Raw genomic sequence first — 12,160 nt, forward strand, 5'->3', positions numbered from 1 at the left:
GTAAATGGAGGTGCAGGGCCACTAGAATTATGAGGCAGGAAAAGACCATATTATGAGGCAAGGTTGACCAATTTATGGGGCAAGAAAAGTTCAGTTATGAATTTACAATGCCAATGGCTCTAACTCAAGCAAATGCGAGATCCTTTGCATTGCAAATGCTTGTTCAATAGGGAATCAACGAGAAAACACTCGCTTTGCCTTCGCCAAGTCCATGAGTTAGGCTCATTTGTCCCTTTTTAGAAGTTGAGCTTCAACTGGGGCACCTGACACATTCATATTTTTAAGTGCTTCCTGTTGGGTTTGAATTTCTGTAAAATGAGCATCATGGTTAGAACAGAAGCTCACTTGCTCGTTCATCCAACACGAGGCCACAGTTTTGCACAAAATGTCTACCCAACTGGAGTTAGTTAGGAAATGCTACCTCGTTGAGTATATGTCCAATGTTGATGCTACACTACAGCTGCCTAATGGACCACGAGGAAATGTCTCTAGCAGCCTTTTGTGTGTTTGGCGATGTGATTGCTCCTTGTGTGTCTTTCTCCAGAATTCTGTGATAACATGACTCATCCTATAGAAAGGCTAACAAGACTACAAAGATGCCCCAGAGGGCCCCCCAGTGCCTTTCTTGCTGATTTTGATGGTGCGCTCTTGATGGCGAGGAATATGAGGACATCTCCACAAAACAAAGAAGCACTTACTTCATATAGATAAGAGGAAGGTCTCTGGTTCGGTGGAGATTTGTCTTTGTAGACTCATTGGTAGGAGGATTCATGTTATCACAGAATTATAGTGATACAGGCAATGAAAACAATCATGTTGCCAAAGCGCACACAAGGTCACTGGTGACATTTCCTTGTGCTATACTATACATCTGTAGTGTAGAATATGTTCTGGACATTTACCCAAGGAGGCAGAAAGAACTCCACTTGGGTGAACATTTTGTGCAAACCTGTGGACTCTAGTTGGATAAAAGGTCAGGTGGGGTTTCTTTGTGGCAATCACTCACACAGACAATCACACACCCACTCAGAGACTCACACTCAGACCCACTCACGCACCCACTTGTGCACACGCACCCACTCACAGACCCACTCAGACACTTACACACCTACTCAAGGACGCACAGACACTCTCACACCCAGTCTCACACAGACACTCTCACACCCAGGGACACCCTCTCACACCTATTCTCACTCTTAGAGAGACAGGCTGTGTGGCCAACTCCCACCGTGTCATAATTGGATTAATGTATAGTAATGAAAATTACTTTACGTAAAAAAAAAAAAAATAGAAATTCACTGAACAAACTAAAGGTTACAGGGACGTTATAGTTAGGTTATGAATTTACTAGTACGAAACCAGAGAAATTCAGCAGTTATAGATAGTGTTTTTTCAAGTAACTATAACTTTCGCCCTCAGCATGCACTGCTAATTACCCCAGCTATTTACAGCACTCATGACAACTTTTATAAGGACAATAAAATTACCAGTGAAACATTAGAAATCATAATATTGGAAAAAAAAACTGTGCATGGTGTGGGCGTGAGTTATAGTTCCCTTTGGCTGTGAGTTGTTATAGTTACTATATATGACTCGGGCACTTAGTCCCTTGTCCTGAATTAAACATAGAAAAAAATGATACTCTGCCCCCAGACCCCATGGGGGCTCCTACGGGATCACAGTAAAAACAAAAAAAATGGCGGCTGCCATTCATGACCATATGTATGGGGAGAGGTGGGCCTTAGTAGCTCTGTCCCCCGGCCCCCCCCCCCCTTTCCCTTGCACATGTTGAGCCCCTGGGGCCCAGAATTATAGTGATACAGGCAATGAAAACAATCATGTTGGGGAGGAGAGGGTTGCAGTCCCCTTTCTTGAAACGTATTCGGCCCGTGAGGGACCCCATTCCCAGGGTCCCTCACAGGTTCAGTGAGAGTGGCCCCTCTTCCCTGAGCTTATAGGTGTCCCGGGAACCTGCCCCTTGGGGCTGTCTCTAATACTGTGTCCAGGTGAGCCCTGGGACACTTGTTTGCTTCAGTCTAGCAGCAGCATTTTCACATCCTTCACCAATTGGGAGCAAACAATGTTTGCTCACAGTTGGCGGGAGCTTTAAAAATGTCATGAGTGATGTCATAAATGATGTCATAGAACGTCATCAGTGATGTGATAAATTATGTCATAGAACATGTCATGAGTGATTTAATATGTGAAGTCATAAGAAGTGCATAGCGGGGGCTCAAGTTATAATTAGCTCTGCTAACTATTACTGGTGAATTTCTGTTTTTCTGATGGATACAACTACCTGTGGATTCCTCACCTCATGAATACTCCCATGGCGCCAGCATTCGACGGAAATCTTCTTACTAGTCTCTGCACGTCGACGAGGACGTCACTGTCTCGCACGCGACGCCGTCTGACGTCATACAGGCAATAAGAGGTCCTCGACGACGTGCGGACGTCAGTTCCCTTTTTTCCGTGCATTCGAAACGGTTATCTTCGAGGGAGCAACTGTTACTCTTGCGGTTACAGTGTATATCTTGCTGCGTACTCTTTCTCTGTGGAAATAATGTCGCAGAGAAAGTCTGGATTTAAGCCTTGTCGTGAGTGCGGAGGCAAGATGTCGGTGACGGATCCTCATTCCGATTGCCTTTGGTGTTTGAGCTCCGACCACGACGTCTCGACTTGTGATTCATGTCAGCACATGAATCCGAAGGCCCTTAAAGAACGTGAGGCGAAGCTGTTTATGGCCAAGTCAAAGGAGAAGCATCACAAGAAGTCTTCTCCAAGACATCGGCGTCATCGAGACTCCCGGCGCCGTAGAGAATCTCGGCGTCATTCAAGGGAGGCTCGTTCCAGGTCTCCGGATCGGCGCCGAAAGACATGGGAGGTCAGCCCCACGGTGACGCCGCATCCTTCGACGCCGTTGCCCTCTCCGGCGTCACCAACTTCGCCTGGACAGGCGTCGGTGATTGAGGTATTGGAGCCTCAAGTGTTTTCTCCGGCGCAGACGCCGAGGCCGGCGTCGGGGTCGCCTCCGAGACAGGCACCCCAGTATCCGGCTTTTCCCACCCCTGGAGCCGATAGTTCCGCATTCTTGAATGCGATGTATGCCATCTTCCAACAGATGGCTCCAGGGGGTGCTCCGGCTGGGCCTTTGGCCTTTTCTTTGGGTGATCCTGCGCCTCTTCGGCCGGCACCCTTTATGCCCTTTCTCCCGTTTGGGAACGTGGGCTCGGCGCCAGTGTCGGCGCCGGTGGCCGCTCCGGTGGCTTCGGAGGGATTGGCCCCAGGGATTTCCATCCCGTCGACGTCGAGATTTCGGCCTGTGACTCCGGTGGGTCCATCTGTTTCAGCTGCTCTTCAGTCGGCGCCGAAGTTACCCGTGGCGCCGGATGCGGCGTCGGTGGCTTCGGAAGATCGGCGCCGATCTCCGACTTCGGCGGAGGCATTGTCGACTCCGCGGATTGAGCAACGACTGCATTCAAGGAGGCGTGCTCTCCGGGTACTAGAAGAGCAGGAGTACCAACGAGCCCTAGAGGAAGGAGAGCTAGAGGACTCGGGTGATGGGCTGCGTGGACTGGAGTCGGCCAGTGGGCTGGACACTTCCCCTGAGTGGGACCTTTCGTCCCCGGGGGAATATACTGAGGAAGCTGCTTCCTTTCATACAGTGGTACGGAAGGCAGCTAGTTTTTTGGACCTGCCTTTGCCGGTGGTGGAGGCAAAACAAAACCTTTTGACGGAGGTGTTGCATCCGGCCTCAGCCGCGGCGGAGCCTCTGTTACCTTTTAATGACGCTCTGCTGGATCCGGTTTTAGAGGTGTGGAAGAGGCCGGCATCTTCCCCAGCAGTTCACAGAGCCGTGGCCAGGAGGTATCGGACGGCTCCAACTGAACCTGGTTTCCTATCTAGGCACCCTACGCCGGAGAGCTTGGTAGTGCAGGCCTCCTGTTCGTCCAAGTCAGCGCCTGGTCCTTTCCCGACGGTGCCTGGGGACAGAGACTCAAAAAAGCTAGAGGCGCAGTCGAAGAAGATTTTTTCGTCCTGCAGTCTGGCGTTAAAAGCCACTAATGCGACCTGTATCCTGGGGAGGTATATTCATGCTCTGATGGATGACATCTCCTCTTCGTTTACAGAGCTTCCCCAGGGTCTTTTGGATCTTGTCTCTGATGCCCAGGCTGCTGCGACCCAAATTATCCAGACAGGACTGGATACCACCGACTCGGTAGCCAGAGCAATGGGCACAACTGTGGTGGAAAGGAGACAGGCCTGGCTCCGTAACTCGGGCTTTTCGGCAGATGTACAGTCCACATTGTTGGATCTCCCGTTTGATGGGGACAAACTGTTTGGGGCTAAGGCTGATTCGGCCTTGGAACGTTTTAAGGAGAGCAGGGCCACGGCTAAGTCGTTGGGACTCCAAGCTCCTTCTTCCACGGCCTCTTCCAGATTCTTCAGGAGGTTTCGTGGATTTGGGCGTGGCTCTTCCTCCTCTTCCTTTCGGGGAAGATATCAGCAACCTGCCTCTTCCCATCCCTATAGATCTTTTAGGGGGAGGGGTAGGGTCCGCACCAGGGGAGCCTCTCAGCAGCACTCTGCCTCTTCCTCATCCTCTGGCGGGGTGCAGCAGGGGAAGCAGCCTTAGGCTTCCACCATTTCCCACTCACTCCTCTCCTGTAGGGGGAAGATTACAGCATTTTCTCACCAAATGGGAGACTGTTACGTCGGACACTTGGGTTCTCAGTGTTGTGGGAAAAGGCTACACCCTTCCCTTTCGGGAGTTTCCGCCCCTCATCCCGCCCCGCCCTTCGTATTGTTCACAAGAACACCTCCTGTTGCTAGAACAGGAGGTAGAAGTCCTCCTTTTAAAGGGCGCGGTGGAGTTGGTCCCGGAGCAGGAAAGGGGTCAAGGAGTTTACTCAAGGTATTTCCTGATTCCCAAGAAGGATGGTCGTTTGAGACCAATTCTGGACCTGAGGATCTTGAATTGGTTCCTCAAGCAGGAAAAGTTCAAGATGCTGACCCTAGCACAGGTGCTTTTGGCGTTGAACATGGAAGACTGGATGGTGTCTGTCGACTTGCAGGATGCTTACTTTCATATCCCGATACTCAAGTCACACAGGAAGTATCTCCGGTTTGTGGTGGGATCGCAACACTACCAGTTTGCGGTCCTTCCGTTTGGTCTTACTTCAGCACCTCGAGTCTTCACGAAGGTGATGTCGGTGGTTGCGGCAGAGCTCAGAAGGAAGCGGATAGCAGTATTCCCTTACTTGGACGATTGGTTGATCAAAGCCAAGTCCCGGGAGCTTGTGTTGCATCATCTGCAGTCAACAACCCAGTTGTTGTTCGACCTGGGCTTTTCGGTGAACGAGCCCAAATCTCACCTGGAGCCCTCTCAGCGCCTCCTGTTCATAGGGGCAGTACTGGATACAACATTGGGTCGGGCCTTTCCTCCGCCTCAGCGGATTCAAGATATTCAGGATTTGGTTCCAATGTTTCGAAATGGAGCGGTAGTTCCAGTCCTCAAGGTCTTTCGTCTGCTCGGTCTTTTTGCCTCCTGCATTCTGTTGGTCACGCATGCTCGCTGGCACATGAGGGCTCTTCAGTGGTGCCTCCGAAGGCAGTGGTCTCAACACAGAGGGGATCTAGAGGGTACTGTCAAGATCTCCAGAGATGCTGCTGTGGATTTGAAGTGGTGGATTGCAAGCAACAATCTTTCACAAGGAAAGCCGTTCCAGCAGTCGCCACCAGTGGCCACAGTCATAACGGATGCTTCCACTCTAGGGTGGGGAGCTCATCTGGGGGATCTGGAGATCAAAGGTCTTTGGTCTCCAGAGGAACAGATTTTTCACATCAATCTGTTAGAGTTACGGGCTGTACGTCTGGCTCTCAAGGCCTTCCTCCCTTCCCTTCGTGGTCAGTCGGTACAGGTCCTAACGGACAATACTACCACGATGTGGTACATAAACAAGCAGGGAGGAGTGGGGTCGTACCTTCTCTGCAGAGAAGCTCTTCGACTATGGTCCTGGGCAAAGGACCATCGGATTTGCTTGATAGCAAACCATCTGGCCGGAGTCTTGAACGTGCGTGCGGACAGTCTGTCGCCACTTCTCGGCAGACCACGAGTGGTGTCTCCATCCAGATCAAGTCCGTTTAATCTTCCAGAAGTGGGGGTTTCCTCGGGTAGATCTGTTCGCCACTCGAGAGAACGCGCATTGTCCGTTGTTCTGCAGCCTTCAGTATCCGATGCAGGAAGCGTTGGGGGACGCGTTTCAAATGACCTGGTGCGGCCAGTTGCTTTACGCGTTTCCTCCCATACCCTTGATTCCTCGAGTATTGAGGAAGATTCGCCAAGACCGGGCTCTAGTAATCTTAATAGCTCCGGATTGGCCAAGGAGGGTGTGGTACTCCGACCTTCTCCAACTCTCAACGTGCCCGCCGCTCCGTCTCCCTTTCAGGGCAGACCTCCTCTCACAGTCGCAGGGGCAGGTTCTACACCCCAACCTCCAGAGTCTGCACCTACATGCCTGGAGATTGAACGGGGCAACCTGAGTTCCTTCTCTCTCCCGCCTGAGGTAGTGGATGTTATATTAGCGGCCAGGCGACACTCCACTAAATCTATCTACGCTAATAGGTGGTCTAAATTTGTTGCGTGGTGTGGAGAGAGGCAGATTGATCCTTTACATGCTCATCTATCGGACGTTTTGTCTTTTGCTCTATCTCTGGCGCAGAAAGGTTGTGCAGTGGCTACCATTAAAGGTTATTTATCGGCCTTGTCAGCCTTCATATGTCTTCCAGACCAACCATCTTTATTTAAATCCCCTATTGTTATCAGATTCTTGAAAGGTCTTCTAAATCAATATCCTCCAAAGCCATTCGTTATGCCGCAATGGGATTTGTCCTTAGTCCTGACTTTCCTTATGGGGTCCCCTTTTGAACCTATGCATTCTTGCCCCTTGAGGTATTTGGTTTTAAAAACAGTCTTCCTGATAGCTATAACATCAGCAAGGAGAGTGAGTGAGTTGCAGGCCTTATCAGTAAAACCCCCTTATACAACTTTTTATGGGGATAAGGTGGTGTTGAGGACCAAGGCTGCTTTCCTCCCGAAGGTTGTTTCACCCTTCCATTTGGCTCAGGCAATTACTTTGTCCACGTTCTATCCTCCGCCTCATCCTTCCAAAGAGGAAGAAAGACTGCACCGTCTGGACCCAAAGAGAGCGTTGAGCTTCTTTATCGATAGAACAAAGGATTTCAGGCTGGAGGATCAGCTGTTTATTGGATACGTGGGCAAGAGGAGAGGAAAGGCAGTCCACAAGAGAACACTATCCAGGTGGGTTGTTCTTTGCATTAAAATATGTTACTCTTTGGCAAAGAAGGATCCTCCTGAGGGCATTAGAGCTCATTCCACCAGAGCTAAGTCGGCCACTTCGGCCTTAGCCAGAGGTGTTCCTGTGGTCGACATCTGCAAGGCCGCAACTTGGTCGTCCCTTCACACTTTTGCAAAACATTACTGTTTAGATTCTGAGGTTAGAAGGGACGGCCATTTTGCACGGTCAGTGCTGCAGGATTTCTTGGTTTGACCATTTAGGCACCCACCGCCGGGCGTGGTACTGCTTTGGGACTCTATTCATGAGGTGAGGAATCCACAGGTAGTTGTATCCATCAGAAGAACGAGTTACTTACCTTCGGTAACGACTTTTCTGGTGGATACATTAGCTACCTGTGGATTCCTCACGGTCCCACCCGCCTCCCTGTTGCCTTTATGGTCTTGCCAAGTAATCCTTGAGTGCGCTCCTCTTGGTCTTTGAGGGTGCAATAGATGTATATATATAATATATTTATATATATATAGGTATATGTGTATATATCTTTATGTATATACTTGGTGTGTGTATATATTTTAAAAAGAGAGAGTTTTATATATATATATATATATATGTACATAAAAAGATTTACAGTTATTCATACAATGTGGTGTATTTTTACAATATAATGGATGTTGCTTTGTTCTTTCATTGCATTGCCTGGTTGTTCTCATGCACGTAAAAAATGATTGGTACTGACGTCCGCACGTCGTCGAGGACCTCTTATTGCCTGTATGACGTCAGACGGCGTCGCGTGCGAGACAGTGACGTCCTCGTCGACGTGCAGAGACTAGTAAGAAGATTTCCGTCGAATGCTGGCGCCATGGGAGTATTCATGAGGTGAGGAATCCACAGGTAGCTAATGTATCCACCAGAAAAGTCGTTACCGAAGGTAAGTAACTCGTTCTTTGAGTTCAAAACGTTAATGTTGTCACTGACATATTCACCTAATATAATTACACATGGGTGTTACGTACTATTACTTTATGGTGTGGTCAGGGTTCCCATTAAACAGCAATTTTTAAATTAAAAAAATCTTAACTTTGGCACAGTTTAAATCTGCATAAAGTTTACCAAACGATAAGTAGCTATTGAGAAATTAGCAATACAAAAATGTATGGTGAGCTTGAAAGGGTTAAAATGATAGAATTATGTAGGTCATTGTTAGAAATATCTGGACCCTTAGTTGTTGGACAGATCGCAAACCAGGCTTTGCGTGCTTTTCGCTGGCCCAATTTTTAAAATAAATTTGATAGTTTGAGGGAACGTTTATTTTCTTGTCGTTCATTTCGCATCCATAGACCTAACTTTTGATTTAGTGGCTGCAACTGAGATAAGTATCACAACTAGTGCTCGAGTAGCAAATACCCTTCACTGAAATATATTCTGTGTTTATTTGTCTGCTTTAAAGGTCACCTGAACGGATTAAACAATATATTGGCGTGGTCACCCCACCCACTACTTACATTGGAATGCTTCATCATTTGTTTACTCAACCTTAGCAGGAGTTCTTAGTTACGTTTTATCAGGACAGTAGCAAAGGGCCCAGGTGAAAAGTAAAAACACCTCTGGGTAAACCCAAGGGAATTCCTTTTATTTGCGGTACCCTTGGTATGGTTAAAAATGGTGTAAGTGGGTAAATGGGCAAGTGCAATGATTCACCGATCCATGTATGGCTGCTAACTTATTTCTAAGTCTCTACAGGTCAATAGTCTTCTTCAGGGCTTGGAAACTTCCTGCCTAGCTAATTCATACTTCCCAGGCATGTGATTTAGGCGTAAGGCTCTCGTACCTGTCTTTTTTTTTTTTTTAGTCCAACCATGGCATCCTATTCTGGGCTACTTAATGGCATTATGGACTTGATAGTGGAACATTGTCATAGTGGCACATTCGTCAAGGAATACAGTGCAGCCTGCCACACCTAGCTCACCCCCACCTGCTGCATTGTGGACCAGCAGAGCGAAATCTGTTTTGGCTTCCATTGCAGGACATGGAACTCAGTCCCTGCTATAAAAAAAATAAGTGTGCGAACCATCAAAGTAGAAAACAGTGCCGGAATCCCTTTACTCAGGTGGTGGTCAGGGGGCCCAAAGAGACCCGCCGCCCCCAAAGTTTAAAAAAAAAAAAAAAAGGCAGGGATTGCAAACCCTTCTGTGGGCTACACAAACGTCATAAAAAGAGCTCTTGGACCTTTGTTGGAACCTCTTTTGGGTTTATGGAATTTGGTCCCCAAATTCAAAAGAACAGCCAGCAAGGGCACAAGGTTCTTCAATGAAACCTGAAACCCTATCGAAGTCTGCAAACCCCTTAAACATGACAAAGAAAATAATGTAAAAAAATAAAATCAGACGACCCAGCTCCAACTTTAAGGCTTTGTGCAGCATTTGTAGGCCATCCTTGCGGGGAAGGTGCAGAGCTTGCAGCCACCCCGCTGCACATGGCTGAAGGTCTAAGGTTGTGCCTAGTACGGCTTGGCCTCGTTATTGGGTTGGGCAGTTCGCTTGTCCGTAAGCGAGGGCTTGCGGTCAACCCCTGCTGTGCACTGCCAAGTTATGATTTCAGTGGCTGTTATGCCAATCATGGATTGAGGCGCTAACCCGATAGGCACATTTCAGGGGTCTTATTAGGTTTTGTTTTGTAACCAAAACTTCACTTTACCTGTGGGTTTTTGTACGGGATTTGATTTTTTTTTTTGTTTTTTTTTTCCTTAACATATGGTAAGGTTTCTTAAACAGTCCTAACCATGACTCCACTTATATTGTACCTTTTTCACTGAATATTATTTAATTATATAAGTTTCATTCAATGAAGAAACTACCCTACCCATGCAATGATGAAATGTGCGCTGGAAAAGGTTTGACGGAGCAGAGAACTGAATTTGTGTTTCTGAGACTTGATGATAAAATGTGGTGCATGTTGGCTCCTGGAGCAATGGGGAGGTTGTAAATCGGATGCTGGTGCACAGACAGACTCTGTGAAACTTTCCTTTTCGTTGCTTTATGCTCTAGCCCACAAAATAAAATTGCTAAATCAATGGTGCTTACCAGCAGTGTCCCCTACCCACTCAACACTCTATGCATGGTGTAGTTATCTTTATAGAAGTGTAGATGACTAATAGTAGTGATATGAGTACATTGAGAGTGTGTGCTGGAAGCAGCGTAAACTGTGTTGCTTTAGTTGGAAATATGGTTTGTTTTAGGATATGTGTGTGATTTAAGCTACAAGTCTATGTGTCAAGTGTCAATGATGGTGTGTGCTAGGAGTTGAGTGGAGGTGGTGGTGTAGACCAGCTCAAATTACCTTACCTACTCTGTTGAGCCTACTGCTGTGGACAAAAGCAGTCCCTCTACAAATGCTTTATTTTTGTATTTTATTTTGTCCACAGCCTTGCCCCTTCAGCCTTTTTAGACAGTCTGCCTCTCTGCCTATGACCCTCCACCTCTCTATTCGCCACCGTCTTACCATCACTAACACCATCTTGTCAGTCAGTTTGAATTTTTTTTTGTTTTTCAAACCCTTGGAATTTCTTCACTCACGTACTATCTTTCCCAATCTTGGTCCTCCGCTTTGAATACTTTCAAAGAGAAATTTAAATCCATTGGTGGTGGATGAGGAGTAGAAGGGAGGTAGAGAGAGCTAGCGGAGAAGCGATGGGATGGAAACCGAGAAAAAGGGGTTTCTGTGTGCATAATATGAATTAATAAAGGAATGTGTATTATTTTTTTAATATTCCTCCTATACTAACTATAAATTTTCTTTTTTCAGGCACCGACTACCACCACGCTAAAAGTTCTTTGAATCATGGCTCAATTTTCAACACCTTTTGGGGGTAAGTTTTATTGTTGAGATCTTTACATTTATTGAATGATTGCTCATCGTACGTATTGCTAGTTATTTATTTAAGAGTTTCTGTTGAGTGCTTTGGGGTTCCCTTTCGGCCACCTCAAAGCTAGATGAAATACAGAGCAGAAGTTAAAAATCATTCGATGAAAGGAGGATGTTCTTCAGTCACTGACCGGGTTTAGTTAAATGCGTGATGAAACAGCTCAATTGTCATGGCCTTTTTAGGCCCTTTCTAGAAAGATTGTCCTTGAGTTCCGCCTTGAGGATTGGCTTCATTAATTCAACAGTCTTGAACCATGAACTCCCTGGAATCTGCCTATGTGGTGACAACGCAGATTCAAAGTGGTTCCTATCACCTTTTATTTGGTAGGATAGAAACAGGTACAATCTTCAGTAGCGTCCAGTAGCAGAATGACTCTCCTCACCTGAGCAGTCTGGAACTTTCTCCCTGGATTACCAGATTCAAGCAAAAGTAAACGCCAAACTTCTTCCCCTTGAAAAAAATAAATAGATATTTTGTATCTTTAAAAATTATACCAATAAAACTACAAAATGGAAAATGGACTAATGTAAAGTGTATGGTAAGATAAGCAAAAACCAAAAGTAAAGGGTGTTAATGCAGATAACATTAACTGACAGTGAACTCTTGGAGTTTCTGTGTCAGGGCAACAACCCTACCAGACTTTGAATTGTCCATGCTGTCGATCTATAGGATCATACTCTTGTTGGCTTAGTGAAACCTTCCAACTGGTTAATCTCTCTCGGATTATGTCCCTCCTTAACACGCACTGTGAGATCATCGCTCACTTCTTCAGATACAACCTCATAGTTTTACTCACCTCCATCTGACACAATCTCATCATTTCTCTCACCTCCATTGTAAACATCATCCCACAACAAATCTTTGGAGTTATCCAAAGATGCACTTGGAGCACTCTCCTCCGTCCACTACAGTACTTTTA

The 12,160-nt window shown here is 46.8% G+C and overlaps 1 protein-coding gene across 3 annotated transcripts in view; it reads left to right on the forward strand.

Moving 5' to 3' along the window:
* Window positions 1-12,160, forward strand: part of ITSN1 (intersectin 1) — a 1,130,286-nt gene that overhangs the window by 64,058 nt on the left and 1,054,068 nt on the right. For 2 of the 3 annotated variants that reach the window (XM_069202488.1, XM_069202490.1), the window contains exon 2: window positions 11,121-11,184. In XM_069202488.1, coding sequence (XP_069058589.1) covers window positions 11,157-11,184 — 28 coding nt within the window. In that variant the 5' untranslated portion in view covers window positions 11,121-11,156. The remainder of the gene's footprint in view (window positions 1-11,120; window positions 11,185-12,160) is intronic. The other variant, XM_069202489.1, reaches the window with a different exon arrangement.

The sequence above is a fragment of the Pleurodeles waltl genome, chromosome 8 (assembly GCF_031143425.1).
Source record: "Pleurodeles waltl isolate 20211129_DDA chromosome 8, aPleWal1.hap1.20221129, whole genome shotgun sequence".
In the NCBI taxonomy this organism is placed as follows: domain Eukaryota; kingdom Metazoa; phylum Chordata; class Amphibia; order Caudata; family Salamandridae; genus Pleurodeles; species Pleurodeles waltl.